At 35.5% G+C, this 27,371-nt stretch overlaps 1 protein-coding gene and 1 pseudogene across 5 annotated transcripts in view; both read left to right on the top strand.

The window, feature by feature from the left end:
• Window positions 1–27,371, top strand: part of Rad51b (RAD51 paralog B) — a 573,606-nt gene that overhangs the window by 6,513 nt on the left and 539,722 nt on the right. For all 5 annotated transcript variants that reach the window (XR_009228352.1, XM_058584544.1, XM_046461479.2 and 2 more), the window contains exons 4-5: window positions 6,311–6,427; window positions 16,473–16,609. Coding sequence is in view for 4 of the 5 variants with exons in the window: in XM_058584544.1 (XP_058440527.1) it covers window positions 6,311–6,427; window positions 16,473–16,609 (254 nt within the window). In the remaining variant the exon portion in view is untranslated. The remainder of the gene's footprint in view (window positions 1–6,310; window positions 6,428–16,472; window positions 16,610–27,371) is intronic.
• On the top strand, window positions 3,763–5,811 carry LOC131424816 (rRNA-processing protein FCF1 homolog; annotated as a pseudogene).

Raw genomic sequence — 27,371 nt, 5'->3', positions numbered from 1 at the left:
AAACATGGGGAGGAAATTCAACTTTGGTTTCAACTTGCAGCAACACTTGCATGTGCAATCTCACCAAATACAATGCTAGAAGTAATATTTTTCCTTTGGTTTGTACCTACTCTTGTAGTATTCTTTATGTTTGAGTACTGCCTTACATATTAACTTAGCTTTAGTTCATTCATTCAAGAAAGTTTTTTTTTTGTTGTTCATTTGTTCATTTATTTTTTAAAACAAACTATTTACTAAGTGCCAACCATGTGCCAGGTACTTTGCTAGGTACTGGCAATGTCCTAGTGAACAAGATTGATAAAGTTCCTACTCTCATATAGCTTACAGTCTGGATGGGGAAGTCAGACCTTAAACAATTATGGAAATAATTATAGTAGTGCAAGGAAAAGTATGAAGAGCTTTGAAAATAACAAGGGACATTACTTAGTTTGAAGTCAGGAGGTGTTTTAGTTAGCTTTTCATTATTGCTGTGGTCAAAAGACCTGACAAGAACAGTATAGAGGAGGAAAAGTTTAATTTGGCTCATGATTTCAGAGCTTCAGCCCATGTTTGGCTGACTCCATAGCTCCGGGCCTAAGATTAGGCAGAACATTGTGGCAAAAGGGTGTGGCAGAGGGAAGCAGCTCAGGATATGATGGCCATGAAGCAGAGAGAAACCTGCTCACCAAGGACAAAATATAAACCTCCAATGCATACCCCCAGTTACCTACTTTCTCCAGCCATACCCTGCCTGCCTGCATTTACCACTCAGATAATCCGTATCAGTGGATTAATCAGTGATCAGGTTTTAGCTCTCATAATCTAATTGTTTTACGTCTAAAACTTTTGTACTGTCTCACATATGAGTTTTTTGGGAACACATATTCAAACCATAACAGGAGGACTTACTAAGGAAGCAACACTTAAGCTAAAAGCAAGTAAGCAGGAATCAGATTGTTAGTGCCTTGAAGACCATGTTAAAGATTTTGGACATTATTCCAAGAGTAATGGGAAGTCATAAAAGGCTATAATCTAAAGTGTGTTTTTAAATAATCAGTTTTTAATTCAGATAAGTGATTAAAAAGGAGCAAGAAAATATTCAGGAAGACTAGCTAGGTATTTGTTATTATATTCTGACAGAAAGTGATTGTGACTAGGATTGTTAGTGTGGTATTAAGTAGAGGGTATAAGGTTGATTAATATGAGAGATATTTAGGAGATGGAATTTATAAGATTTGGCAATTGTGGGTGGTGGGAAATTATGGGAAAATGTCAGAGATGATTCCCTGATTTTTGCTTTAAGGAACTGGGTAGTACCATTTCCTGAAATATGGAATACTGGAACAGGAGCAGATTTGAGGGACAGAGATCATGAATTCAGTTTAGTTCTTATCTAATTTAAGGCAATTGTGAAACATTTAGTGGAGATATGAAGTAGGCAGAAAAGTATATGGATTTGGACTTTGAAGAGAGATGAGCATTAGAACTGTGCATTTGGGAATCATAAGTATAAACATCACAGTTAAAGCCCTGGATGTGGGTGAATATTGCCTGAAAAGTACATATAATAAGAAGATAAGTGTACCTAAGACTAATTCCTGAGTGATGCCAATATTTATAAGTCAGATTAGAGAAGAAGCAATTACCAAAATAGAAGAAAAAGTAGTGTATTAAGTGTGGTGAAGCACCCTATAATTCTAGCTACTTGGGAGGCTGAGGCAGGAGGATCTTGAGTTCCAGTCTCAGCAACTTAGTGAGATCATGTCTCAAAATAAAAAATGAAAGGGGCTAAAGGTGTAGCTCAGTGGTAGAGCACCCCTGAGTTCAATCCCCGGTATGGCAAAACCCCAAAACCAAACAACAACAACAAAAAAATAGCAAAACAAATCCAAAAAGAAAAAGTAGTGTAATTTCATGTCACAAAATTATTTTTTGTCTCATTTGTTTACATACTATTTATGAAGCCTTGTTCTATTAGTTCAGCTTGTTTTTGTTTTTCCGATAATCACAAACTTTATTCTAGAACTTACACTTATGATTATAAGTGAAGTACTTTAATGTTGACAGATTGAACTGCCTTCTCATGTTGATGAAGTGTCCCCATGTGCACCTATGTTGCCAGATTATAGGCAAAAAGTCTATGGAAGCATGCACCCACTGAAATGTTTCTTACATCAAAAAATGGAAACCTTGAGGTTGTCCCCTATCCTGTTCTAACTGAATGTATGTCTACTTTCCTAAGTAAACCTCCATCTATGCCTTTGGGAAACAAATCATCAGTAAAAAGGAAGAAGATAAATTTTCCTATATTTATGTGATGAGATAATATGTAAGAATTAAAATTTTTGAAGAATTTTTAATAACAGGAGAAATGCTTAGGATATAAATGCTTTGTGAAAAAGGAGGCTCTGAAATTGTTTATAGTGTACATACCAGTTTTGTAAAAATGAAAGTTTAAAAGCATATATGCATAGTTATATATATACTATAATGTTAATAGTAGTTATTTCAGAATTTTGTTATTGGCTCTTTAACTTTTTTTTTTTAATTCTAAATTGCTAAGATATGTTATGGTCTGTAATTAGGAAAAGGAAAAAAAAAAAAAAAGACCAGTAACAATTCTTGTGTGCACAGTAATAGTTTGGATATAAGATGTTCTCCAAAAGCTTCTGTGCTAATACAGGAATATTCAGAGGTGAAATTATTGGATTGTGAGAACTATAACCTAATCAGTGTATCCTAGGCAGATTGAATGGACTAACTTGGTAATTGTAGGCAGGTACGGTATGGCTGGAGGAGGTGGGTCACTGTGGTGTGCCCCAGAAGGATCCCTTTTCTCTGGGACCCCTCCCCTTGCTCTCTCTGCTTCTCAGCCACCATGAGGTAAGTAGCTTTCCACCCCCATGCCCTTCTGCCAGATGGTTCGCTTCACCTTGGGCTCAAAGCAATGAAGTCAGACCATGGTCTGAGCTGTTAGGAATATTCAACCATGGACTGAATCTCTGAAACTGGGAGTCAAAAATAAACTTTCCTTCATTAAGTTGTTCTTAGCAGGTATTTTGGTCACAAAGATGAAAAGCTGATTATCACACCCTCTTAAAGTAATTGTTGGCAAACCTCTCAGTTTCCATTTTTTTAAAAAATTTTTTTCTTTTAGTTGTTAATGGACCTTTATTTATTTATATGTGGTGCTGAGAATCAAACCCAGTGCTTCACACATGCCAGGCAAGCGCTGTACCACTGAGCCACAACCCAGCCCCTCCATTTCTTATTCTGGAGATAATTATACTTATGTGTAGTGTATATATAGGGTACCTACGTGTAGGGTTGTGAGGATTAAATTAAATAATATATGTAAAGTACTTAATATAGCAATGCTAGATGTTCAATAAATGTTTATTACCTTGTTCCATCCTCATTTTTTCCCTTTGTTTTCTTTAATTCCTGAATCAGCATTATCTGAGAGGGTCTGACATCATTTGCTCCATATTCTAGGGTAGTGACTATTTGTATAATTTTGCCCAGGAGAAGGCAAAACTAAACTGAAATATAAAAAATACTGTTACAGGGGCTGGGGTTGTGGCTTAGTGGTAGAGTGCTTGCCTAGCACGTGTGAGACGCTAGGTTCGATCTTCAGCACCACATAAAAATAAATAAAATAAAGGTATTGTGTCCAACTACAACTAAAAATAAATTTAAAAAAAGAGACTATTATAAAAAAAAGATTTTCTCAGAATCTCTTTTAAAAATTTTTTTAGTTGTAGATGGATACAATATCTTTATTTGTTTATTTATTTTTATGAGGTGCTGATGATTGAACCCAGGGCCTCACACCTGCAAGGCAAGAGCTCTACCACTAAGCTTCAGCCCCAGCCCCATCAAAAGTTCTTTTTGATGAAATGTTAGAAAAATAAACATCCTTTAAAGTCAGGTAAAATTTTAATGCCCCAGAAAATTAATAGAAGTTATTTAAAGCTGGGCATGATAGTGTGTGCCTATAATCTCAGCTAAGAGGCTGAGGCAGGAGGATCATGAGTTTGAGGCTAGGTCTGGGCAACAAAGCAAGACCCTGAATCAAAAAAAATAATTTAAAAAACAATTGTCCTTGCGGAGTGTTAAAATTTTATTATTCTGAGTACATCCAAATTATCCAAACCAACAAATGAAATCACCAAAATTCTTTGTATAGTTTCTTGTGGATGTATTCCTGAGATAAGAAAGGATCTCAGAGGAAACATTGTGCAGTGTGGATATGGGGATGGAAAAGAAAGCAAGGAACTTTGCTGAATGTGAATGTTTTGTCTCAGATGAGAGTCTTAAAGAAAAGGAGAGATTGAAGCCTAAAAAGAAAGAAAAGAAAGATCCTAGTGAACTGAAGGAAAGAGAATATTCTTCCAATAAAACACATAGCAGGGCCCACCATGCCATATCCAGGTTGATACGGGGCTTATTACCTTTTCCGTTACAGCCAGACTGGACTTTCTGCAGTCAGTGGTGGACTATCTGTATGTCAAGTCGATCCTATGTACAACCAATTGTGTAATGATTGAAATTGAGAAATGGGGGCAGAAGCATTAAATGGCTTTAAAGCTCACCAATGATCCATAATTTGAACCATTGCCATGCACATACAAAGAAAACTATGCAGATGACTGCTTAGTACAGAGAACAACTCAGCACAAGTATTACATTGTGGCCACAGTTGACCATGACCTTAAAGGATGAATCTGAATCACTAGAGTTTCTATCATGTACATTTCTAACTATAGATAGAACATTGAGCAGATGCCAGATGATTATGGAGCCTCTGATTGTAATTTTTACAAGATAAAATTTCTCTGCCTCCTTTTGTCCAACTTTCTCTGTTGCAGTTCATTAAACATGTCATAAAATGAATTATTCTATTCACCCACTTATTCTATTGTGAACTTAGTATGGTTAAATACACTCACTTTAAAAAATATACTCATTTTTGATGTTTTGAAAATGAAAACAGAATAATTTCAGAATTTTATTATATAAAAGGAAAAAACCCTTCAGACATACTCTATAGTTTATTTTAGATAGATTTACTAGTACCCGCAATTTTTTATCCCCATTGCTAATACCCTCCTTGAGCCACCATTATTTTTCTTTCTAATGGTTGCAAACTATCTTTCTGACAGATCTCCCAACTTCCAGTATTAGCCACCTTCAAGCTACTCTTTTAAACCAACCTGTGTATCTTTTCAAAGTGATAATTTGATGTATTATTTTCTTAGTGGTGGCTCTAACACAAATTACCTCAGGCTGTTGATGTCAAACAAGAGGAAGTTATTCTCTCATAGTTCTGGAGGCCAAAGGTACAGACAGAGCTGCTGTCTCTCCTGATGCTCTAGGGAGATCCATTCCTTGCCTCTTCCAGCCTCCAAGGAGTGTTGGCATTATTGGCTTGTGGCTACTCCTTGTCTGGTCCATCTTTACATTGCTTTTTCCTCTATATATCGAATTTCTTCCTCTCTCATAAGGATACTTGTGATGGCATTTAGGGTCTACCCAGATAATTCAGTATTATCTTCTCATCATGAAGTCTTTAAGTAAATCACATTTACAGAGGCCTTTTTTCCAATAAAGTAACATTCACAGACCGGTTCCAGGGATTTGATATGGATATTTCTTAGCCTAGGAACCTCCCTTTAGCTGTTCTTCACAAAACAACTTGAGTTTGAAATGATAACTTGGTCATGTTGTTCCTGGTTGCTCTCAGCATGAATTCCAAACTTCTACAGAGCTCTTCGTGGTTAAGCCCAGTTCCTTCTCCAGCCTCATCACTTGCTGCTCTCAGCCTCACTCTTTCAGCTAAATGAACTTTAAAAATTTTTTTTAGTTTTATTTTGTTTACATTTTCCAATCTTTATTGCTTGAATTTTGTACATCCTGTTTACCAGAAACATTCACATTTCTTTTGCTCATCTAATAGAGAAATAAAACAAAATATATCAGATTTCAGCTCAGTCATACAGCACTTCAGTGAAACCTTTGTAGATTACAAGGTCCAGATTAGTTTTACTGTTTCTATGTCTCCCTTTTCCCTAATACACTGTCTCTTAATAATTGTATTGCAATTGCCCATTTCTAGTTCCAGATTCATAATCCCTCTGTAAAATCGCATCTCCATAATCTAGCACAGTCTCTGGCATGGAGTAATTACTTGTTGAACAAATAAATAATAAAGGGGAAAAAGATGGATTGGGTTTTAGCTTCTAAAGTTAAGAAGTTAGGAGTTGACTTATATTTTTGAGTAGATATGGAGGCTGAAAAGAATTTAATCATTTTTTTGATTGTTGTTCAGGCTTATGGGATAAAGACACAAAGGTCTACTGATCTCTCACCAGCATTCTTATCTACTACCCTTTCTGCTTTGGATGAAGCCCTACGTGGTGGTGTGCCTTGTGGATCCCTCACAGAGGTAAAGTAAAAGCTTTATATACCTTCTATTGATTTATAATCTTCAGGACCATGAGGAACAAGTTTAGTTAAAATATATAAATAATTTCAGCTGGGCATAGTTGAATGCCTCCAATCCCAGCTACTTGGGAGGCTAAGGAAAGAGGATCACAAATTCAAGGCCAGCCTTCTCAGTTTAGAGAGACCATTTCTCAAAACTAAAAAAAAAAAAGGAGGGCTAGGGATGTAGCTCAGTAGTAAAGCAGCCTGTGTTTAACCTCCAGTACGTAAATAAGTAATTTTATGAACATTAATATGAATTAAGGGTATAGTTCTCCATTTAGTACCTGGTGTAGTTGCTCAACAAACAAAGGTTTTAAAAAATATCATTGCTGACTAAAATCTGTTTAGGTTTCTGTTTCTGTGAATCAACTTAGAAAGTGAAGAATACTATGAAATAGTATTATGCAACAATTTGAGGGAATTAAAAAAGAATCACTACGTAGCATATTAGAAAGGAAAATCTGAAATTTTATTAACATTTTAGCAAATAACACTAAGCTCAAATGAGTTATTTTTACTTCCTGTTGCAAATAAAACTTAGTTCTAGGAAGTGATAGGTTATTAATTAATATGCATGACAAATTATCCTAAAACCAAGTAGCTTGAAACAGTAAACACTTATTTACTTTTCAGTTTCTTTGGGAATGGCTTAGCTCTTTGGTATCTTGCCAAGGGATGTAGTCATCTGAGGCTTGTTTGGGGCAGGAGGATTTGTTTCTTGGGGCCTCACTTACATGCTTGGCTGGCTGGTGTTGGTTTTTGGTAGAAGACTCTAGTTTTTCCCCTTGCAGCCTCTCCACAGTCTCCTTATGACATGATGACTGAATTCCCCCAGGGAGAGTAGTCCAAAGAATGCAAGGTATAAGTGTTGGTACCTTTAGTGATATAACTTTGGAAGTTACACACCACTACTTCTGTTTTATTCTTTCATTAGAAGTGAATCTTTAAGTCCAGCCCATATTCAGGGAAAGTAAAATTAGGCCCTACTCTTTAAGAGAAATGTTATGAAGTTGAGGACATTTTAATAGTACCAGTTCTTTTCTTTTTTTTTTTTTTTAAAAGAGAGTTAGAGAGAGAGAGAGAGAATTTTTCAATATTTATTTTCTAGTTTTCGGTGGACACAACATCTTCGTTTGTATGTGGTGCTGAGGATCGAACCTGGGCCGCAAGCATGCCAGGCGAGCATGACCCTGGAGTAGCCTAGCTTTATAAGGAACTTTAAAAAAAAAATATATTTATTTATTTATTTATTTTAGTTTTCGGTGGACACAACATCTTTATTTTATTTTTATGTGGTGTTGAGGATTGAACCCAGCACCCCGCGCATGCCAGGTGAGCATGCTACCGCTTGAGCCACATCCCCAGCCCCTATAAGGAACTTTTAATGTTATTGCAATTCCAGGGAACAGTATTTATTTTTGAGTATTTTTATTTGTATTCCATTTATTTTTTTTAATTATTAAAATAGTACGTTTAAGAAATTGATTTTTCTACTTATTTGATTTTTATATTAATGGGTATTTGCAATTCTTTCATTTTAGAATTTTTTTATTTTTTTAAAATCGTATTCCTCTAATATTTATATATTTATATCTATATATTTTTGTTATATATTGTTTAACAAGTCATCCCAAAGCTTAGTGACTAAAACAATAATAAGTAGTATCTCAGACAGTTTCTGTGAGTCAGGAATTTGGGAATAGCTTAATGAGGTGTTTGTGGTCTTGGTCTCTCATGGGATTGCAGTGAAGATATTCACTGAGGCTGAAGTTATCTGAAAACTTGACTGGAGCTGGGGAAACTGTTTTCAAGATGGCTCACTTATATAGCTGGAAAGCTGGTTCTGGTTTTTGGCACTTCTTTGTCATGTGAATCTCTCCATGGGACTGCTTGAGGGTCTTAATGATGTGACAGCTGACTTTCCCCATAGAACATGATCCAAGGGAGTAAGATAGAAATGATAGTGTATCTTATGACCTAGCCATGGAAGTCACATACCATCATTTCTATTGTGTTCGAGGATAAACCTGATACAGTGTGGGAGGGGACTATAAAAGGTCATGAATACAAAAAGGTGACGGTCACTGGGTCAGTCTTAGAGAATGGCTATCATATATCATATGTATAATCCCATGAGACCAAAACTAAAAATGCATATATATATATATATATATATATATATATATATATATATATATATATATATATAATCAATACACATATGCATATGATTTTTTAAAAATCCTTAATTTATCACCTTTGAATGTTAATTCTCAGAGACATCATAGTAGGCAGAATGTCTAAAATGGCCTTTGAGTGTTGTTGTGCTCTAATCCCAGGAACCTGTGAAAATGATGAGATGTCACTTCTGTGATTATGTTATGTGGTACAGTGACTTTTAGATAGGGAGAGTATTCAAATTTAACTACAAGAACTGTCAGAAGCAGTGCTTTCTCTGGTTGAGAAGAAGAAGAAGACAAAAAGATTCAAAACATGGGGAGATGCCATTTGCTGGACTATGTGAGAAGGAATTAGGTGGCCTTCAGGACCTGTCAGGGGCCCTTAGATGCCAGCTAGAAAGAGACTGCACACCTGTAACTGTAGAGAAGTAGATTTTGCCAACAGTTTAACTATTATGGTTTGGATATGAGGTGTCTCCCCAAAGAGCTTCTGTTAGATAATGCAGGAATTTTTAGAGTAAAATGACTACATTATGAGAGCTGTAATTTAATGAGTGGATTAATCTATTTGATTTGAATGGATCATTGGGTGGTAACTGTAGGCAGTGGGGAGAGACTGTAGTTTGTAATTCAATGGGGGAGTAACCTTGGAGGTTATATATCTTATCTCTAGATCCTTGTACTTTCTCTTTGCTTCATTGCTACTATGGCCTGAGCAGCCTTCCTCTGCCATGTACTTCTACCACGATGTTCTGCTTCATCTTAGGCCCAGAGCAATGGAGTCGGCCCACCATGGACTGAACCTCTGAAACTGTGAGCCCAAATATGCCCTTTTAAGTTGTTTTTGTCAGGTATTTTGAGCACCATGACACAAAACCCACTAACACAAAAAGTGGTAGCAGGAGTGGGGATATTGCTGTGACTAACCTGACCATATAGTTTAGAAACTTTTGGAACTGATTTCTGGGAGGACTTTTGAAAAGTTTGAATATGCAGGCTAGAGAAGCCATAGAATGTTGTAAGCAGAGCTAATGGGAGTTTTGATGGGAGCTCAGAAGATCAGAATGCTGATAAGAATGTGGACAATAAAAATTGTGCTGATGAGATTTCAGAGAGGATCAAGGTTTTCATGGGGAATTAGAGGCTAATTGTTTTATATTCTGGCACAGGACTTGCGCACATTTTGCCCATGTCATGAGAATTTCTATGAGGCTCAATTTAAAGGTGATGGACTAATTAATCTGAAGGAGGAAATTTCAAGGCAGCACTGCATTCAGGCAGTGACATGGGTATTGCTGGTGCCTTTTAGCCTTGTGTCCTGTGAGAATTGGGAGCAGAAAGCAGAGGATAAAGATTTTAAAAACTTGCAGTTTGACTAGAAAAGACCATGTAAGATGGGTCAAGGAAGATGTGGTGGCTGAAAAGATCACCACTACTAAAGAGAAGCTAAGTACTTTACACAGAGACAATAGGAAAGATGCCTTGAGGATATCTCAGGAATCAGGAAGACCCTAGCTATAATAGACTCAAGGGTATAAAAATGAAACTTCCTTTGAGAAGAGACCTTGGGATAGGGTCTTGCACAGGGTTGTCTAGAAAGTTATTTCCCCAAGATTCATTTCACCATGCTCTGCTCCCTAGGCACTCAGAGGAGCCATGGTCCAAGGGGACCTGGCTACTGCTTGAGCTGGTGGCAGGAATGCTGGTTCTGCAAGAATGCAGGATGGGATGCTGGAGCTAAGGGGTTGTTAAGGCTTCCTCTGATTTTTCGAAGGAATACCTGAGAGGCGAAGAGAATTGAGGGTTGGAATCCCTATGGGCAGCTCCTGAGAGGGAGATAACTGTGAAGCTTTGGGAAGAAAGCTGAAGCAACAGTGGAATTAAAACCTAGAATTAAAAGATGCCAGTAATGTGGAACTTCTGTTGAAGAAAAGTGCTGGCTGCTGACAGAGAGAGGCCATATGGGTTATATCCTGCAAGGCTGACGAGGTGGGGCTGCCCAGGCCCTTTAGAGATTGCATCTCCCCACCATGTATCCCAGATGCTGGGCTTCTTTGCCCAGATGTGTTTCAGTCTTGCATTGGTGCCGTTCCTTCTTTATATGCCCCTATTTCTTCCCTTTGGAATGGGATTGTTAACTCTGTGCCATTATATATTGGAAGTGTGTAATTCGCTTTTTAAATCTTTTTTTTTTTTAACTTTTTAATAGGGGCTCACAACCAAGAATTTGCTTAGAACAACTTTTGAACAATGTTGGAACTGTTTATTAAGACTATAGGGACTCTTGGAGGTTGACTGAATGCGTTTTGCACTGTGAATTGGAAATGAGTTTTGGGGGGCCCCGGGGCAGAATGTTATGGTTTGGGTGCAAGTCATCTCCTCAAAAAGCTCATGTTAGACACTGCAGGAATGTTTAGGGATAAAATGGAAGCCATGACCTAATCAGTGAATCGGTTCATTGAATGGATTAATAATTTGAATCATTTACTGGGTGGTTACCATAGACAGGTGGACTGCAGCTGCAGGAAGTAGGCTACTGAAGAGCATACCTTTGGAGGCGTATCTTGTCCTTGGCTCCTCATGCTGTCTCTGCTTTACTTTGCCAACCCCTTCTGTCATTATGTTCTGTCTTACTTTAAGCCTAGAGCAATGGAGTTGTCTGACTGGACTGAAACCTCTGAAACCATGAACTCAAATATAACTTTCTTTCTCTAAGTTGTTCTTGTCAGGTATTTTAGTTATAGTGATAAAAACTTAACACACTTACTGAGTTTGGAAGTTGATATTTATCCCATCCTCCAGATAAGAGACCAACTCAGCTGATTTTAGTTTTATGAGATGTTGAGCATAGAAACTCTGTCAAGCCCTTCTGGATTCTGGCTGACAGAACTTTGAGATAATAAATGGGTGTTGTTTCAAGCTGATAAATTTGTGGTAATCTGTTACAGAGCAATAGAGTACTAATAGAAGCATCAATGGAGGTGTCCTTTTGTGTTGTATGGTCTTTGTTTCTAGTTGAAAGGTCAAGACCTAGGTCTGGAAATGATTGAGGGAATAAGAACATATCTGAAAACATTCTGCTGTTACTTTTGTAGTTACTTTTCTCTGATTTTAACTTAAATTCTCTATTATCAATTTTGATGTATATGAATTTCACTGAATCTTGGTATGTCTGCATATTAAGTTTCAGAACCATTCCTTCAATGGTACAGATTTGCTTTGGGATTGATTCTCCTACTCTCTTAAAAAAGGTAGAGGTAGGATGCCAGAGTTCTGTGTAGTACCCTAATTTAAAAAATTATATATAATTATATTTATTTGTCAATAGACCTTTATTTTATTTATTTACATGTGGTGCTGAGAATGGAACCCAGGGCCTCAATGTGCTAGGCAAACACTCTACCACTGAGCCACAAACTCAGCCCAGTACTGAAATTTTTTTTTTGGACAAATTCATATTATAGTTTAGAATTTTTTTTTTCCACATTGGCAGGATTATCTGAGGCCTACATAATCACAGGAGATAATAAGGCAGGGGTTATAAACTCCACTGCCTACAAGGGCCAGGCATGTGACAGATGTACATGAAATAGTGAATTATAAGACTTAAATGCTTCTTTAGTCTATTTTATCTGCTGAAAACTGTGGCAAACACCTATTTTTCTCACCAATGGATCTGTAGATCTTTGAAGGTGGGTCTTGTTTAAGCTGTAGTCAGGTCTAGGTCTGCCTCACTTGCAGCAACGGCAATGGGAAAGTGAGGGAAAGATTTCAGATGGGCATTCCTTCAATATAATTTGCTGACATGATTTATTTATCCTGCCCAGAGGTTTGGAAAACAAGATACCTAGGTTTCTGTCCTAATACAGGAATTTATTAGCATTTATGGTTGTATTATTTTGAATTCTTTACTCACTCCCTAACTTAGAAATAAACATCCTTCTCTATAATGTTCTCTGGGATCTTTCATATGGCAAATACTCAGTAAATGCTGTTTTATGAAAGATTTTTTCATTTACTTGAATACCAAGATTTTTGATAACTATTTAATTTTTCTTAAATGTATCTTGGGCTTGTCATTTCCATGTCTCCTGCTTTTTTCCTGCCCTGTTCTCTCCTTCTCTTTCTCCTTTACTTAAAAAAATAGCAGTTATCAATACTAAATAAGATGGAATTGATGGAGAGAATCTAAGGTATAAATTCTTCCACATGCTGGTATAAAGAGATGTTCAAGGTTTCTTTCACAAGGCTAAGTACAACCTGGCCTGTCTGAGATTCTTTGCTTTTGCTTTTAGTTTGAGGATTTAGAGTCAAGTTATTTTTAAAACAAATTCTGTAGGTCTTAAGATCTAATCATATTTCTACGTAATTATAAAGTGAATATAAAAGTAGGTGCTGGGAAGGGAAGTCATTAAAAACATGATAGTTCCCACAAGCTGTCTTATCTCAGATCCCAGCTGGACAGTCCTTACATTTTTTTCTCCAACTATAGGCTTGGCAGATGTCCCCATCTTGAGTGTGCAGAAAGTTAGCTTGGTGAGATTTCTAGGTCCTTAAGGGTCCAGGTTTCATGTTCATCTCACATTTAATCAAAGATTAGAATGAGAAGGCTTCATTTATTCCTTAGTACAATTAGACTTTTCTGTAGATGATTATTTTTCTCTTCCTTGCTGATGCTTGAGATATCTACACTACTGATTTTCTTTCAGTTCTTTTATATTTCTCATGTAAGGGTGGTGAAACTTTGTCTCTAACTATATAAAGCTAATTGTATTTTACTGGTATTTCCTGTACGTGAATGTTGTGTTCACTGAGTTTCCAAGAAGCACAGAATTTAGACTTTTCTGGTTTGGTATGACTTCTCTTTCTAACCACCATTGGGGCTGAAGCTGAGAAGTGAACACAACTTGATGTGGTGTGGGTGCTAGAATTCAGGGCTAAATTGTCTGAAAATAAAAAAATATTAATGTTGAGATACTTTGACTCTATTAAGTAAACCTGAAAAAATAATGAAATTTTGCTCCAGGCACCTCATAAGATTGCATATAGCATAAAACTTTTTTTTTTTTTTTTTGATTCTAGAATAGAGGAAAAATATGTGAAGAGAATATAAAGCATTAGAAATTAGTTATAAAGTGTTATTATCCAAGCTCTAATCCAAGCACAAAATAAAGCCCAAACACACCCAGAGAGCTTTTAATGTTATTCACATGATATTTTACTTTCTCTAAGACTATACTGAATCAATGCATAAAAATAATGAAGTAGGGAAAATGCCACTTGTTCTTAACTTTTCAGATTAAAAACATTTTCTTTAAAGATGGAATAGTACATTAATACCTTATATTTTCATGGTACTTGATGCTTCATTGAACATTTATATATATATTATCCTAGTAAAAATGATGGCTTATTTAAACTTTCCACTAAAAAAAAATCAGAAGGGGTTTGGCAGGCTCATTAATCTGAGAACATATCTAAAACCCAGTACATAGATAGTATGTGTAGAAAGACCGGTTTTCAGTTCCTCCATTAGTTCTCACTCTGAAGTATAAGTATTTCTTTATTTTGAAGATCCAGTTTAAACTTTTACTGACAGAAGATTCCCTTGCTCTGATATCTGATGAGTAATTTGATCCATGTTGTTCCTAGTAATAAGAGTCCATGATAAGTTCTTGGATATCTTTAGTTTCCAAAGCAGGATATGTAAGATGATCTCTTAGGTTGTGGGAAGAAAATATTAGAACTTTTGTTGGCATTTCAATCTAGCAAGTGAAATTTGCTTTAACTAACAATCTATGGGTTGATCATCTGTGTGTCAGACTATCATTTATCAGTTTTGTCTGTAAGGGAGGGTTGCAAAGGGTTGACAGAGGCACATTGATTTCAGTAGTTTAGGATTAATATAGAAAACAACATGGCAACAACTTAAATGGATTATTTGGTAAGCAAATAACTTCAGAATGTATAGAGTAGTCATTGTAGATGATTTGAAGTTTCAGGAATTAAACTCAATGTGGGAGAATGCTATATATTTAAAGTACAGGTGTTTCTAACATGGCCCAGATCATCATATTAGTTAGATTCTTTTTCAATAACAAAATACACAAACAACCACTTTTTTTTCCATGTGTGCTATTGAGGTATAGATGTTATCAGGAAAGATATAGTTTCCAAAAAAAAAAAAAGACTTCTTGAATATAAAATAATGTATATGAGGTAATTTCCTAGGGTGGTAATATTTTCACTTGATAAGAATTTAGATTGCACATCTGGAGCTGAGGGTATAGCTCAGTGGTAGAGTGCTTGCTTAGCATATGCAGAGACCTTAATTTGATCCCCAGCATCACAAAACAAACACAAATCATAGATTGCATACGTGTATGCAATTGAAGTTCATCAAATGTTAGAATTAAGGTTTCTATATCCCACTCTTTGTAAAATTTATCTGAAAAGGAAAAAGAGAATCTTAAACATTAAATTCTACTTAATGATGTGCATGCTGAACTGTGGGGGAATAGTATATTGTTTTGACTTACTTTGAAGTGCATAAAAAACAAAAAAACCTAAGACGAATTGATAATGGATAGAGGAATATTACATGTATAGTAAAAATGGTATTTTTAGAGTCTAGGTGGTAGGTATGTGGATGTTTCTTATAAAATGTCTTCCAAGTTTTCTGTTGCTTTATCCTTATGCAATCTGTAGCATCCCAGAAGTTGATATCAGATGTGCAAAGAGTACTTCAGGAAGTATCAGTTTTGCTTAAATTTTTTTATAAAAACCTGTCAGGCTATTTAGTGTTGTTATAGCAAAATACCTGAGGGCTGGGTTCTTTATGTATAGGTGTATTTGGCTCAGAATTCTGGTTGCTAGAAGATCCAACAGCATGGTGCTCTCATTGTGGCTTTGTCAGTTAGCTTTTACTCCCTCTGACTAAAATACCTGACAAGAACAATTTAGAGGAGGAAACATTTATTCTGCCTCATGGTTTCAGAGGTCTCAGTCCATGGTTGGCCAACTCCATTGCTCTGGACCTGTGAGATAAGAACATCATGGTAGAAGGGCATGGTGGAGGAAAGTTCTCAGCTCATGGTAGCTGGGAAGCAAAGAGAAAGTGAGCTAGGAGCAAGGGACAAAATATAAACCCCCAGTGACCTACTTCTCCAGCTATACCCTTCTTGCCTGTAGTTACCATCCAGTGAGAAGTTCTTTCAAAGGATTGCTCAATCAGATTGATTCATCCACTGATTAAGTTACAGCTCTCAGATCATAATCTAATAATTTCACTTCTGAACATTTTGAACATTCCTGCATTGTCTACATAAGCTTTTGGGCAATACCTTATATTCAAACCCTAACAGTGGTGAAACTCACCCCACAGGCTGCATCACAATAGGGTGGAGAAGCAGGAAGGGAAATGGCTTTGTGCGGCAGGAGTAAAGTTTATGGGGAAGGCTTGATTAATAAGAACCTCCTCTTATAAGAACTTACTTACTCCACGAAAACAACATTAATCCCTTCTAAGGCAGTGCCCCAATGACCTAAATACCTTTCTCGTTAAAATTTTTTATCTGAACTACAAAACACAGAGGATGATTTGAGTGACCATTTTCACAGTTCTTCCAAGGATGTTACATAGAGTACCAATCTGGATGCATAGGGGAGAAGTTAATTCATTATATATAATGGATGTTCCAGGGTATTAGGGGTTAATTCTGTCCTGGTTAACTATTTCCAGGTTGTTGGATTGTTTTTGTAGCAAGTTCCTAAAATGATTTTCTTTGACTTATAGGCTTTATACAAATAATATTTGTTTTTTAGATTACAGGGCCACCAGGCTGTGGAAAAACTCAGTTTTGCATAATGATGAGTGTTTTGGCTACATTACCCACCAGTATGGGAGGATTAGAAGGAGCTGTTGTGTACATAGACACAGAATCAGCATTTAGTGCTGAAAGGTAAGATATTTGATTATTTTCCATTATAATGCTTTACTTTAATAACATATACAATGTGGAACATTAATAAATAGGTTAATATTTACCTGTTTTTTTGGAACAGAGAATGTTAGATTACTTTTTGGTAAGAGTTTTCCTTTTAAAATTGACACAGGACAGTTTTTTGTTTTTCTCTCTTTCTTACTGGGGTAAGTGGGGTTCCTGGGTAAGCTGTCTTGTGTTTTGAAAGTTGGTAAGAAAGAAGGTAAAGAAACAGGGAAGAATTTAAGTAAAAAATGAGGAAGATGCAAAACTAAAAAGGAAAAAGAAAATAGATAATTTGCCTTATAAGTAATTTCTAGTTGGAAGTAAAGTGTTGGTGAATGGATATGTCTGAGCTGGGATGCTTATGCATTTGGAGATTGATGTAGTTCTGTTCTCTTGCATGCTTTCTTCTGTGCATGTGTGTGCATGTATGTATGTGTGTGCGTGCATGTGTGTATGTGTGTGTAGAGCTGGGAATTGAACCCAGGGCCTTGCACTTGCCTAAGCAAGAACTCTTAACACTGAGCTATATCTCCACCCCAATTCTGTTCTCTTACTCAAGGTATACTATAGAGTTCTGACTCTTTCTAACCGTGTCACTATGAATCAGATCTCTCTTTTATTTCTTTATAAAGAGTACTATTCAGATCAAAGTGGACATGGACAGATAAATTCCAAATGAATTATTTTGCCTAGAGCTTAATACTTATCTTGCAATATATTTCCTGGTTATCTGTTCTGTCTGAATATATGCCACTGATCTGTCAGCTCTTTGGGTTTGTTTTATATCTTTCTATTTTCAAAGCCAAATCCAGTGACTGGTACATACTAACTTTCCAGAAAATGTTTGATAAATGAGTGAACTGGCAGGTGTTACTCCCAGATTGTGAAATCCGAAGGCTATTTCTTAATAAAAGGAATGAAGATTCCTTGAGAAATGGCTGAATCTGGCTCTGGAGCAGGTGTTTTTCTTTTTTTGGGGTAGGGGTGGTCCCTAAGGGTCAACTCTAGGGCCTCACACATGCTCTTCCTCTGAACTACATCTCCATGGAGCAGGAAATTTTTAAGTTGAGTTTTTTTTTCTTTTTTAAAAAATTTTTAATTGATTTTTAAAAAAATAAATAACAGTGGAATGCATTACAATTATTATTACACATATACAGCACAATTTTTCATATCTCTGGTTGTGTATAAAGTATGTTGACACCGATTCGTGTCTTCATACATGTACTTTGGATAGTGATGTCTATCACATTTCACCATCCTTGCTAACCCCCTGCCCCCTCCATTTCTCTCCCACCCCTCTGCCCTATCTAGAGTTCGTCTATTCCTCCCATGCTCCCACTCCCTACCCCACTATGAATCAGCCTTCATATATCAGAGAACATTCGGCATTTATTTTTGAGTTTGAAACATGTCAGATAGCAAGGAAGCTATAACAGACTATTTGATCTCTAAAAGATTTAGGAATCAACATGAAGAGCCTCTACTGACCAAAGATGAAACAAATTGAGCATCAATAAGAATAATAATGTCAGTGAATCAAAACATGAAATATTTAAATCCATGCATCTATAATTATATTAAGAGATAAAATTAAAAAGCTTCTACATAGCAAAAGAAGCAGTGAGCACAGTGAAGGGAAAGATTGCACAATGGGAAGAAAATCTGCCAGCTATTCATCAGGCAGAGGATTTATATCCAGAATATATAAAGAATTCAAAATATTCATACCAAAAGAACAGTAATTCATTTCTCAAGAGTACAAATGGCCTATAAATACATGAAAAATGCTTAACATCTCTAGCCATAAAGGAAATGCAAATAAAAACTACATTGAGAGTCTGTCTCACCCAGTCAGAATATCTGTTATCAAGAAAACAATAACAAATGCTAGTGGGGATGTTGGCAAAAGGAACCCTTACACACTGTTGGTAGGACTCTAAATTAATAAAACCACTATCGATAAGAGCATGTAAGTTTCTTAAAAAACTAAAATGAGAACTATCATATGATCTAGCTTTACCACTACTGGGTATATACCTGAAGGAAACAAAACCAACCATAAGACAGATACCTGAATACCTATGTTTATTACAGCACTGTTCATCATAACCAAGCTATGAAATCAGCCTAGGTGCTCATCAACAGATGAATGGATAAAGGAAGTTGTGGCATATTTATTTACACAATGGAGTATTTGTTCTTGAAGAAGAACAAAATTATTTCATTTGCAGGAAAATGAATGGAACTGGAGGTCATCATTTTATGTGAAATAAACCAGACTCAGAAAGACAAGCATTGTATGTTTTCTCTCATGTGGAATCTAGAATAATAAAAAAAAAAGATGGTATGAAAGTAGAAGTGGAACTATTAGGGAAGGGGAAGGAGACCTGGGGAGGAGGTAGAGAGGGTAAGAGAAGGCAACAGGGAGGGTGGATACAATCATAGTATGTTCTATGGTTATACACATGTATGAAATTTTCACAATGAAATCCATTATTTTTATAACTAACATGTGTTAATAATTATAATAAAAAGAGATGAAAAGGAACTCATTGATTACCATTGGAGAATTTTGGAGAAGCAACTTCTTATTTTAAAACTGTATGGAAAAAGTTTTGGGTGGGGGGTGGGGGTACCAGGGATTGAACTCAGGGATGCTTGACCACCGAGCTATGTCCCCAGCCCTATTTTGTATTTTATTTAGAGACAGGGTCTCATCTCACTGAGTTGCTTAGCGTCTTGTTTTTGCTGAGGCTGGCTTTGTACTTGTGATCCTCTTGCCTCAGCGTCCCAAGCTAGTGGGGTTACAGGTGTGTGGGATTACAGGTGTATGCCACCGAGTAATAAATAAAGAAGGAATGTTGGATTATCTCCAAATTACAAACTCTTAACAATCTAATGAATCTCAATATTAAACATCAAAGACTGCTAGAATCAAACAAAAACAACATCACTGGAGTATCCCCGATGGAAGAACAACCAAACATGAATGTGATTAAGCTGTCTACCAACTACCAGTTTACAGCATATATACAGAAAGGAATGTGTTAAACTATTCTAGAGGGATGCAGTTAACAAAATCTGAACTACTGGAAATTATAGAATAAAAAACCTGGTTTCTTTAACAAATAAATTGTAAGATTAAAATAAAAAAGGAGGAGGAACCTTTGAATTAAAACAGGTTTAAAAGATGTATTGATCAGTTGCAATGTGGATTTAGAGAAGAGATAGAACAGAGAAATATGAGACTCAAAGAGAAATATGTTTTAGTCAGTCTGGTTTAGTATTGTCACCATTTTGTGTTTACAAAGTAAGCCTTTTAACATGAATGAAAAAGTGTTTGAAGGATTAATATGAGGAAGGATTAAAAGATTCACATATATAGGATTTTGGGTTAAGTGATAAAAGTGGGAAATTATTTTTAGAATTTTTTATCAAGGAGGAAGTAGTTTCTATTCCTAGTAGCAAAATAAAATAAAAATTAAAAAAAAGAAAACAGGAAGAATAAATAAAAACTATTTGAGTTAAAATGCATTAAAAGGAAAAAAAAGACAAACAAGAAAACCTTGTGGGTGAAGGTGATATACTTAAAAGCACTTTGGAAAGATTAGTTATATTTTTTTAAAGCAGTATACTAACTAGCTTATTTTACATGTCCTTTAGAAAATAATCTAAAATATTATGTTAATTATGCTCATTCATCACAGACTGCATTTGTATCTCCAGAGGGTTTAACAGTTAGATAATAGTGTAGTGTAGAGTTGACCCCTGGGGGACTTGGGGTCTGCTTTGGGAAAAAGGAAATGCTAAGAAGGCAGAGTTCTGAATGTCCTTCTTCTAATGGAATCTGAAAAGGTCTGTTTTTCTTTGTTTTACATATTGGATTTTTGCTTAAAATTTGATGTTGTCTTAGTTACCATATTCTTTCATATATCTTGAGAATCTGGATAAATAGATTAATTCAGTGACCCATCCCCATATTTTAGCCTATGGAAAATTTGGCAACCATAACAATTCCATTGTACATGAATTGAATAAATAATATATTATCCTTAATAGAGATAATTGGAAAAAATGGAACTGGGGGTTAAGAATAAAAATAAGGAATAGCCTGGCATCGTGGTGCATGCCTGTAATCTCAGCTACTCAAGAGGCAGAATTGCAAGTTCAAGGCCAGTCTGGTCTGGTCAGCTTAGTGAGATCCTGTCTCAAAAAAGAAAAGAAAAGAAAAAAGATTGGGGATATAGCTCAGTAGTAGAGCACCCCTGGATTCAACCACAAGTACCACACACACACACACACACACATACACACACAGAGGAAGGTAATATGGATAGTAAATAGTAATAGAATTTCTTGGGGGGGGGGAAAGCTTTGAAGAAAAATAAAATAACATGGATAAAGGAAAATAAAGTTTGGAACTGCAAATGAGAATAGTAGGGTAGATAGTGTGAGAAAAAACTGAAGGATCTGGGGAAGCAAGAGATGGGACCAATGACCCTGGAAGGTGGGATATAGGACTGGAATTAGGAGGTAGAAATGGACATTCCTGAGTTACAGTGATAGAAAAGCTTTGAGAATGGGGAAGAAAGAGTTCAGCAAGGGAGGAAGACATTATTCAAATAATCACTAAAATATAAAATTGAATGTATTATAACTAAGGATGCAAAGGAGAAATACCTGTTGTTTTTATATTGTGGGGGAAGCACTGGCTGAGCAGCTGAATTAATTTTGTGTGCATGTCACCTCTCGGTACCAAGTGGCTTACAGATCTTGCTATCTAATTTCTACAAGACTTTAGATTGTCACTCTTTCTGAATCAGGGTGTATAGATGAAGGCATGGTCAGCAGTAATAGTGTCCAGCCATGACTTTGGCTGATTCTGAAGTTAGTTCCAGTGTGGTCTTAGGACCCCTGACCTATTGGTTAGTTGGTATTAATCTAGGATCTTTGACCCAGAGGGCAGCCAATAGGAAGATTAGGCCCTTCTTACTGTTTTTGTGGTTTCATGAAGTCTGGGTAGATTTTCCTCAGCCCTATTCCATCTACCTTATCATTTGTGAATCTGGATAAATTATGGGGAAAGAGACGTGAAAAAAATTCTATGATAGAAAGTAGAAATTAGTCATAAGTACTTTTACTGTTAACAAAACTTTGGAATTTTCTACAATTCAAGGAACTTGTAGATTCACATTATATTTAGTAATACATATTGAATGAATGAACAGGAAAATAGTACATATGTATAAGAAGCTTTGGAGAAGCCATAAACTCATATTTCAGCTTATTTATGATGCTATATTTCAACTATGATTTTGGAATTTTTTTTTTACATTAAACATTTTATTTCGAGTTAGTGTGTGTTCACAAATGAATAACTCTTATATTTTCTTACATATAAGAGTTGTGAAGTTACATGGGGAACTAATAATATTAAAAAGGGTTTTTGCTCCTTAAATGACACGCCTTTTGATTCTGGAACTGATCAGGAAAGAAGTTCATCTATTCAAAACTAGTTAACACGTTCCAGAACTGGAATCTTTAAAATGCATTTTAGTTGTCAGGTTCAAATTAAGGCACAGTCATCTTCAATGTGAGGTTTAGTGGGTAAGAAAAACTGAAATGTGGCTTCAAACTTCTTTTAAAAAGAGTAGTGCTTTTACACAGAGACAACACACACACAAATACAGTTATGTCGAACTAGACAAAGACGTCAAAAACAGACATTGGAGAAAAGATAGCCTCTTCAACAAATGGTGCTGGGAAAACTGGAAATACATATGTAGCAAAATGAAATTAAATCCTCATCTGTCACCCTGCGCAAAACAACTCAGAATGGATCCAGAACTGACACCCTGTCCCTAATAGAAGAAAAAGTAGGCCCAAATCTTCAACATCTTGGCTTAGGAACTGACTTCTTTAACAAGACCCCTAAAACACAAGAAGTAAAGTCAAGCAGCAATAAATGGGATGGATTAAAACTAAAAAGCTTCTCAGCAAAGGAAATCAGTAATGTGAAGAGAGAACTTACAGAATGGGAGAAAATCTTTACTATAAGCACCTCAGATAGGGCATTAATCTCCAGGATATACAAAGAACCCAGAAAACTTAACACCAAAACCACAAATACCCAATCAATAAATGGGCTAAGGATCTAAACAAACACTTCAGAGAAGAAGAAAAACAATTGATGAACAAACATGAAAAAATGTTCATCATCTCTAGCAATTAGAGGAATGCAAATCAAAACTACACTGAGATTTCATCTCACTCCAGTCGAAATAGCATTTATCAAGAATATAAGCAACAATAAATGTTGGTGAGGATGTGAGGAAAAAAGTACACTTGTATATAGCTGGTGGGGCTGCAAATTTGTATAGCCACTATGGAAAACAGTATGGAGATTTCTTAGAAAACTTGGAATGAAACCACCATTTGACCTAGTTATTCCACTCCTAGGTTGATAACCAAAGAACTTAAAACCAGCATACTCAGTGATGCAGCCCCATCAATGTTTATAGCAGCACAATTCACAATAACTAAACTATGGAAGCAACTGAGGTGCCCTTCAACAGATGAATGGATAAAGAAAATGTGGTGTATATCAATAATGGAATATTACGCAGTCTTAAAGAAGAATGAAATCATGGCATTTGTTAGTAAATGGATGGAGCTGGAGAATATTATGCTAATCAAAAAAAAAAAAACAATCCTAAGGAAACAAAGTCTGAGTGTTTTCTCTGATAATGTGGGTGATAATTAACAATAAGGGGAAGGGACTAGGGAAGAATAGATACTTTGGATTAGACAGGGGAGTGAAGGGAGGGAAGGGGTAAAAAGGATAGTAGAATGAATAAAATATTATTACCCTATGTGCATACATGATTACATGACTGGTGTAACTCAATATCATGTCCAACCAGAAGAATGAGAAGTTATACTCCATTTATGTATGATGTATCAAAATGCATTCTACTCTCACATATAGATAATTAGAACAAATAAAAAAATTATTAAAAAGAGTAGTGCTTCTAACCATTTCTGAGGTTTTCTACCACAGTAAATCCTTCAATTGTAGGATTGATTGCTAACATTATTTGTTAGGAATGATGGCTCTGGACAATGCGACAGTGAGAATAGATGTAGGACTATTGAATATTATTTAATATAAGAGGTTAAGTTGAATGACAGGGAAGGAGAATTTGGGAGGTTGAAGAGTTTTCTCTCAAGAAGTTTCTGCTAGCAATTGGTTTGCAAATGACTTATCCATGGAGGAGATTTTAGAAATAAAGATTTTAGTAGGTTTTCAGGGATATTGTTTTGGGAGTTTGATGGGGCGTAAGTAAAAAGGAGCTTTGTTTACAACATAGCTGTTTAGAATGACACTACCTCCATTGTCTAAATTAGTGGTTCTCATTTGGGGGCAAAGATAGGCAACTTTTCCCCCTAGCTATCAAGTCTTTGGGAATTTGTAGAGGGAGTGCAAGAATAAATGGTTTTTATGATAATAAATGGGTGGGGCACAGGGTGCTGTAAATTCTGTAATAGGAGAGTTGTTGAGATGAGAGAATTGAGAGGCAGCTGCTCTAAATAACATTTTATAAATTAGAACATAATTCAGATGCTGTAAGTGGCATTCATCTTACTTGATCCATATAATGGCATTTTGAAGTAGGGAGGGTGGGTATTATGATATCCATTTTATTTTATTTTATCTTTTGGTACTGGAGATTCAACCCAGGAACACTCAACCACTGAATCACATCACCACCTCTTTTTATATTTTATTTAGAGACAGAGTCTCATTAAGTTGCTTAGAGCCTCACTAAGTTACTGAGGCTGGCTTTGAACTCGTGATCCTCCTGCCTCAGTCTCCCAAGCCTCTGGGAAGGTATGTGCTACCATGCCTGGAGTTGATATTCATCTTAGAAATAAGGAAAATGGTACTCAGAAGTCATGTGATTAACCTAAGATCATATAGCTAGTAAGTGAGCTCAGAGGTGAATTCATGTTCTCTTTCCACTAAACTATGATTGGCAAAAATAATTGACTTTGAGGAAGAATCCGGATAGTGTTTTCATTCCTTCATTCAATAACACCTATCAGAGATTATATCTTTTTCTGTTCTGTTATCTTTATTTAATGGTATCTTGTTGAACAGAAATTTGCAATTTTGAACTTGTCTTATGGTTTTGGTTTTTGGATCTTAAGAAATTTTCTCTCTTGGGGCTGGGGTTGTGGCTCAGAGATAGAGTGCTCACCTAGCATGTGTGAGGCCCTGGGTTCAATCCTCAGCACCACATAAAAATAAAGAGATAAAATAAAGGTATTGTATCCAACTACAACTAAAAAACAAATATTTTTAAAAAAAGTTTTCTCTCACTATTAGGCAACATTTTTAAAACATATATTTAGTTTTATCTTTCATATTAGTGGTTTTAATCCATTGGAAACCTATTCAGGATGGTTTTATTTTAAATTGTGATTTAAACTGCCACACTTATCTCCAGAAATATTGTACACAATATTTTATTTTTTGGTACTGGGGATTGAACCTAGGGGTACTCATATGTTCTAATACACAGTGTTTTGAAAGTCTTCATCAACCCTTTGTTTTCTAGTTTTTTAAATTTTTGTCATGGGGAAAGTTGACATTTCATTTTTTAAACTATTATGGACTAATAACTTTTAATATGTTCATTGTTTATCTTTCTTAGGCAAATTATGTAGAAATACACTTTGCCCTTTTTTCTTTTTCTTTTTCCTTATGGACTTACAGAAACACGTTGTATTTTTTAGATATTAAAGAATATAAGATTTTATTTTAGTCTGTCATTTATGTTTTAACTTTGGTTATGTTACCTATGTTTTTTTGTTGTATTCAGTCTTACAGCTTTTCCTTTATGGCTGTAATTCTTACTTTTTTTCAGGATTTTAAACTCTTTAGATTATATTGATTGATGTTTATCATGTTAGAAACTGAGGGATTTTAAAAAATATTTAATTATTAATTCAGTAGAAACACAATAATAAATGTGTAATATGTTAATACACTGCATCAGGCAGGACTCCATCAGAGAAGTAGAACCAGTAGAGTATATACATAAAGAGATTTATTGCAGGGAATAATTGACTTTTGCAATTGCAGAGGCTGTCTGAAATATATAAGGCAGGCTCTCAGGAAGTGCTGAAAGCCAGGTTTGAAGTTGTAGTCCATGGGTAGAATTTCTTTTCTTTTCTTTTTTTTTTTTTTTAAAGAAGCCTCACTTTTGCTCTTAAGGCCTTTCAAGTTATTGAAAAAGGCCCACCCCAATTATATAGGACAATCTCTTTTACTTAAAGTTAGCTGTTACCAACATTGATAACCATGAAATCTCTTTACAGCAATACATAATGGTCAACTGAATAACAGGTTACCATACCCTAATAAGTTGATTCATAAAATATTCATCACACATATTTTTATGGAAAATAGATTTTCAAAGCTTAAAAATGAGAGAAAAGATTGAAAATCTTTTTTAAAGTCTGATAATAGAAGACTATTGGATTCTAATGTGCTTTGCATTCAGTCTTTGGTAATATGTTTTTTTGTTGGAAAAATATGAAGACGATCTGACCTCACACAGATACGTATTTGGGAAAGTGAAGAATATTTTATAGTCTTTTCAGACAATTATAAATTTCCCTCTTTGATACTAAGCTAAGACTTTTTCCCTACCATTCTTTTTAAAATTATTATTTTATGTATTTCTTTTTATGCAGTGCTAAGGACTGAACTCAGTGCCTCACATGTTAGGCAAGCATTCTGCCACTGAGCTGCAGCCCCAGCCCAACTAAGCTAAGACTTGATGAGTGATAAACTTTGAAACTGTATTAGTGAATTTTTCCTATTTTAAATTAAAATCTATTTGATCTGTTTTATACTTTTAGTGGACATTTACCTGTACATGATTTTATAATATTAAGTATTACTCATTTGGAAAATATTGGTTCACTGAGTTATGGAAGTCTTCTAAATGTGATATATTTTATTATTCACTCTCAAAAAGTCTCTCATCAGTATTTCCACTGATTTCAGTAAGAATTAAATAGTGGGAAGCATCAAACTCATGGTGGAAGATAGAAAAAATTCTGATTTTTCATTAAAAAAAAACTTTGAGTTTTATCATTGACAACAATTATTATCATGGTTTCACTGGAAGTGTAAAATCATAATTTGGCATTTATTCATTCAAGGAAAAATGGCCTTCATGGAAAAAGTAACTTTTTTTGTTCACAATTCAGTTATACAGGGTTTGTCCTTGAGACAATTTCCTATTATTCTCCCTCTTGCTTCTGGTGTTCATCTACTTATTTTCTTTGCTTTTCCTCAAACACATCAGGTATCTGCCTACATTTGGACTTTTGTACTTGCTATAGTTCTCTAGTCTGATGTGCTGTCCCATTGGATATTTGCATGGTTCATTTCCTCATGTCTTTAAGCCTAAACTGCAAATGTTACTTTATAAATGAAGCTTTACCAATCCCCCTACATATAATAATATTTGCTTCCATTGGTTACATTTCTGTTCCCTCATTCTGCTTCTCTTTTCTTTAGAGCACTTATTACATGGCATGTAATATGTATTTGTTTGCTTCTTTCTTAGAATATAAGCTCCATGAGGGAAGGATCTTTCTTTTTCTTTACTTTTTCTCCTTCCTTCCTTTCATTCCTTTGTATTGCCATATCCTC

Source organism: Marmota monax, unplaced genomic scaffold (genome assembly GCF_021218885.2).
Source record: "Marmota monax isolate L192 unplaced genomic scaffold, Marmota_monax_Labrador192_F-V1.1 WCK01_AAM20220418_F8-fsc00001, whole genome shotgun sequence".
Taxonomy (NCBI): Eukaryota; Metazoa; Chordata; class Mammalia; order Rodentia; family Sciuridae; genus Marmota; species Marmota monax.
This window is presented reverse-complemented; position numbering and strand designations above follow the sequence as displayed.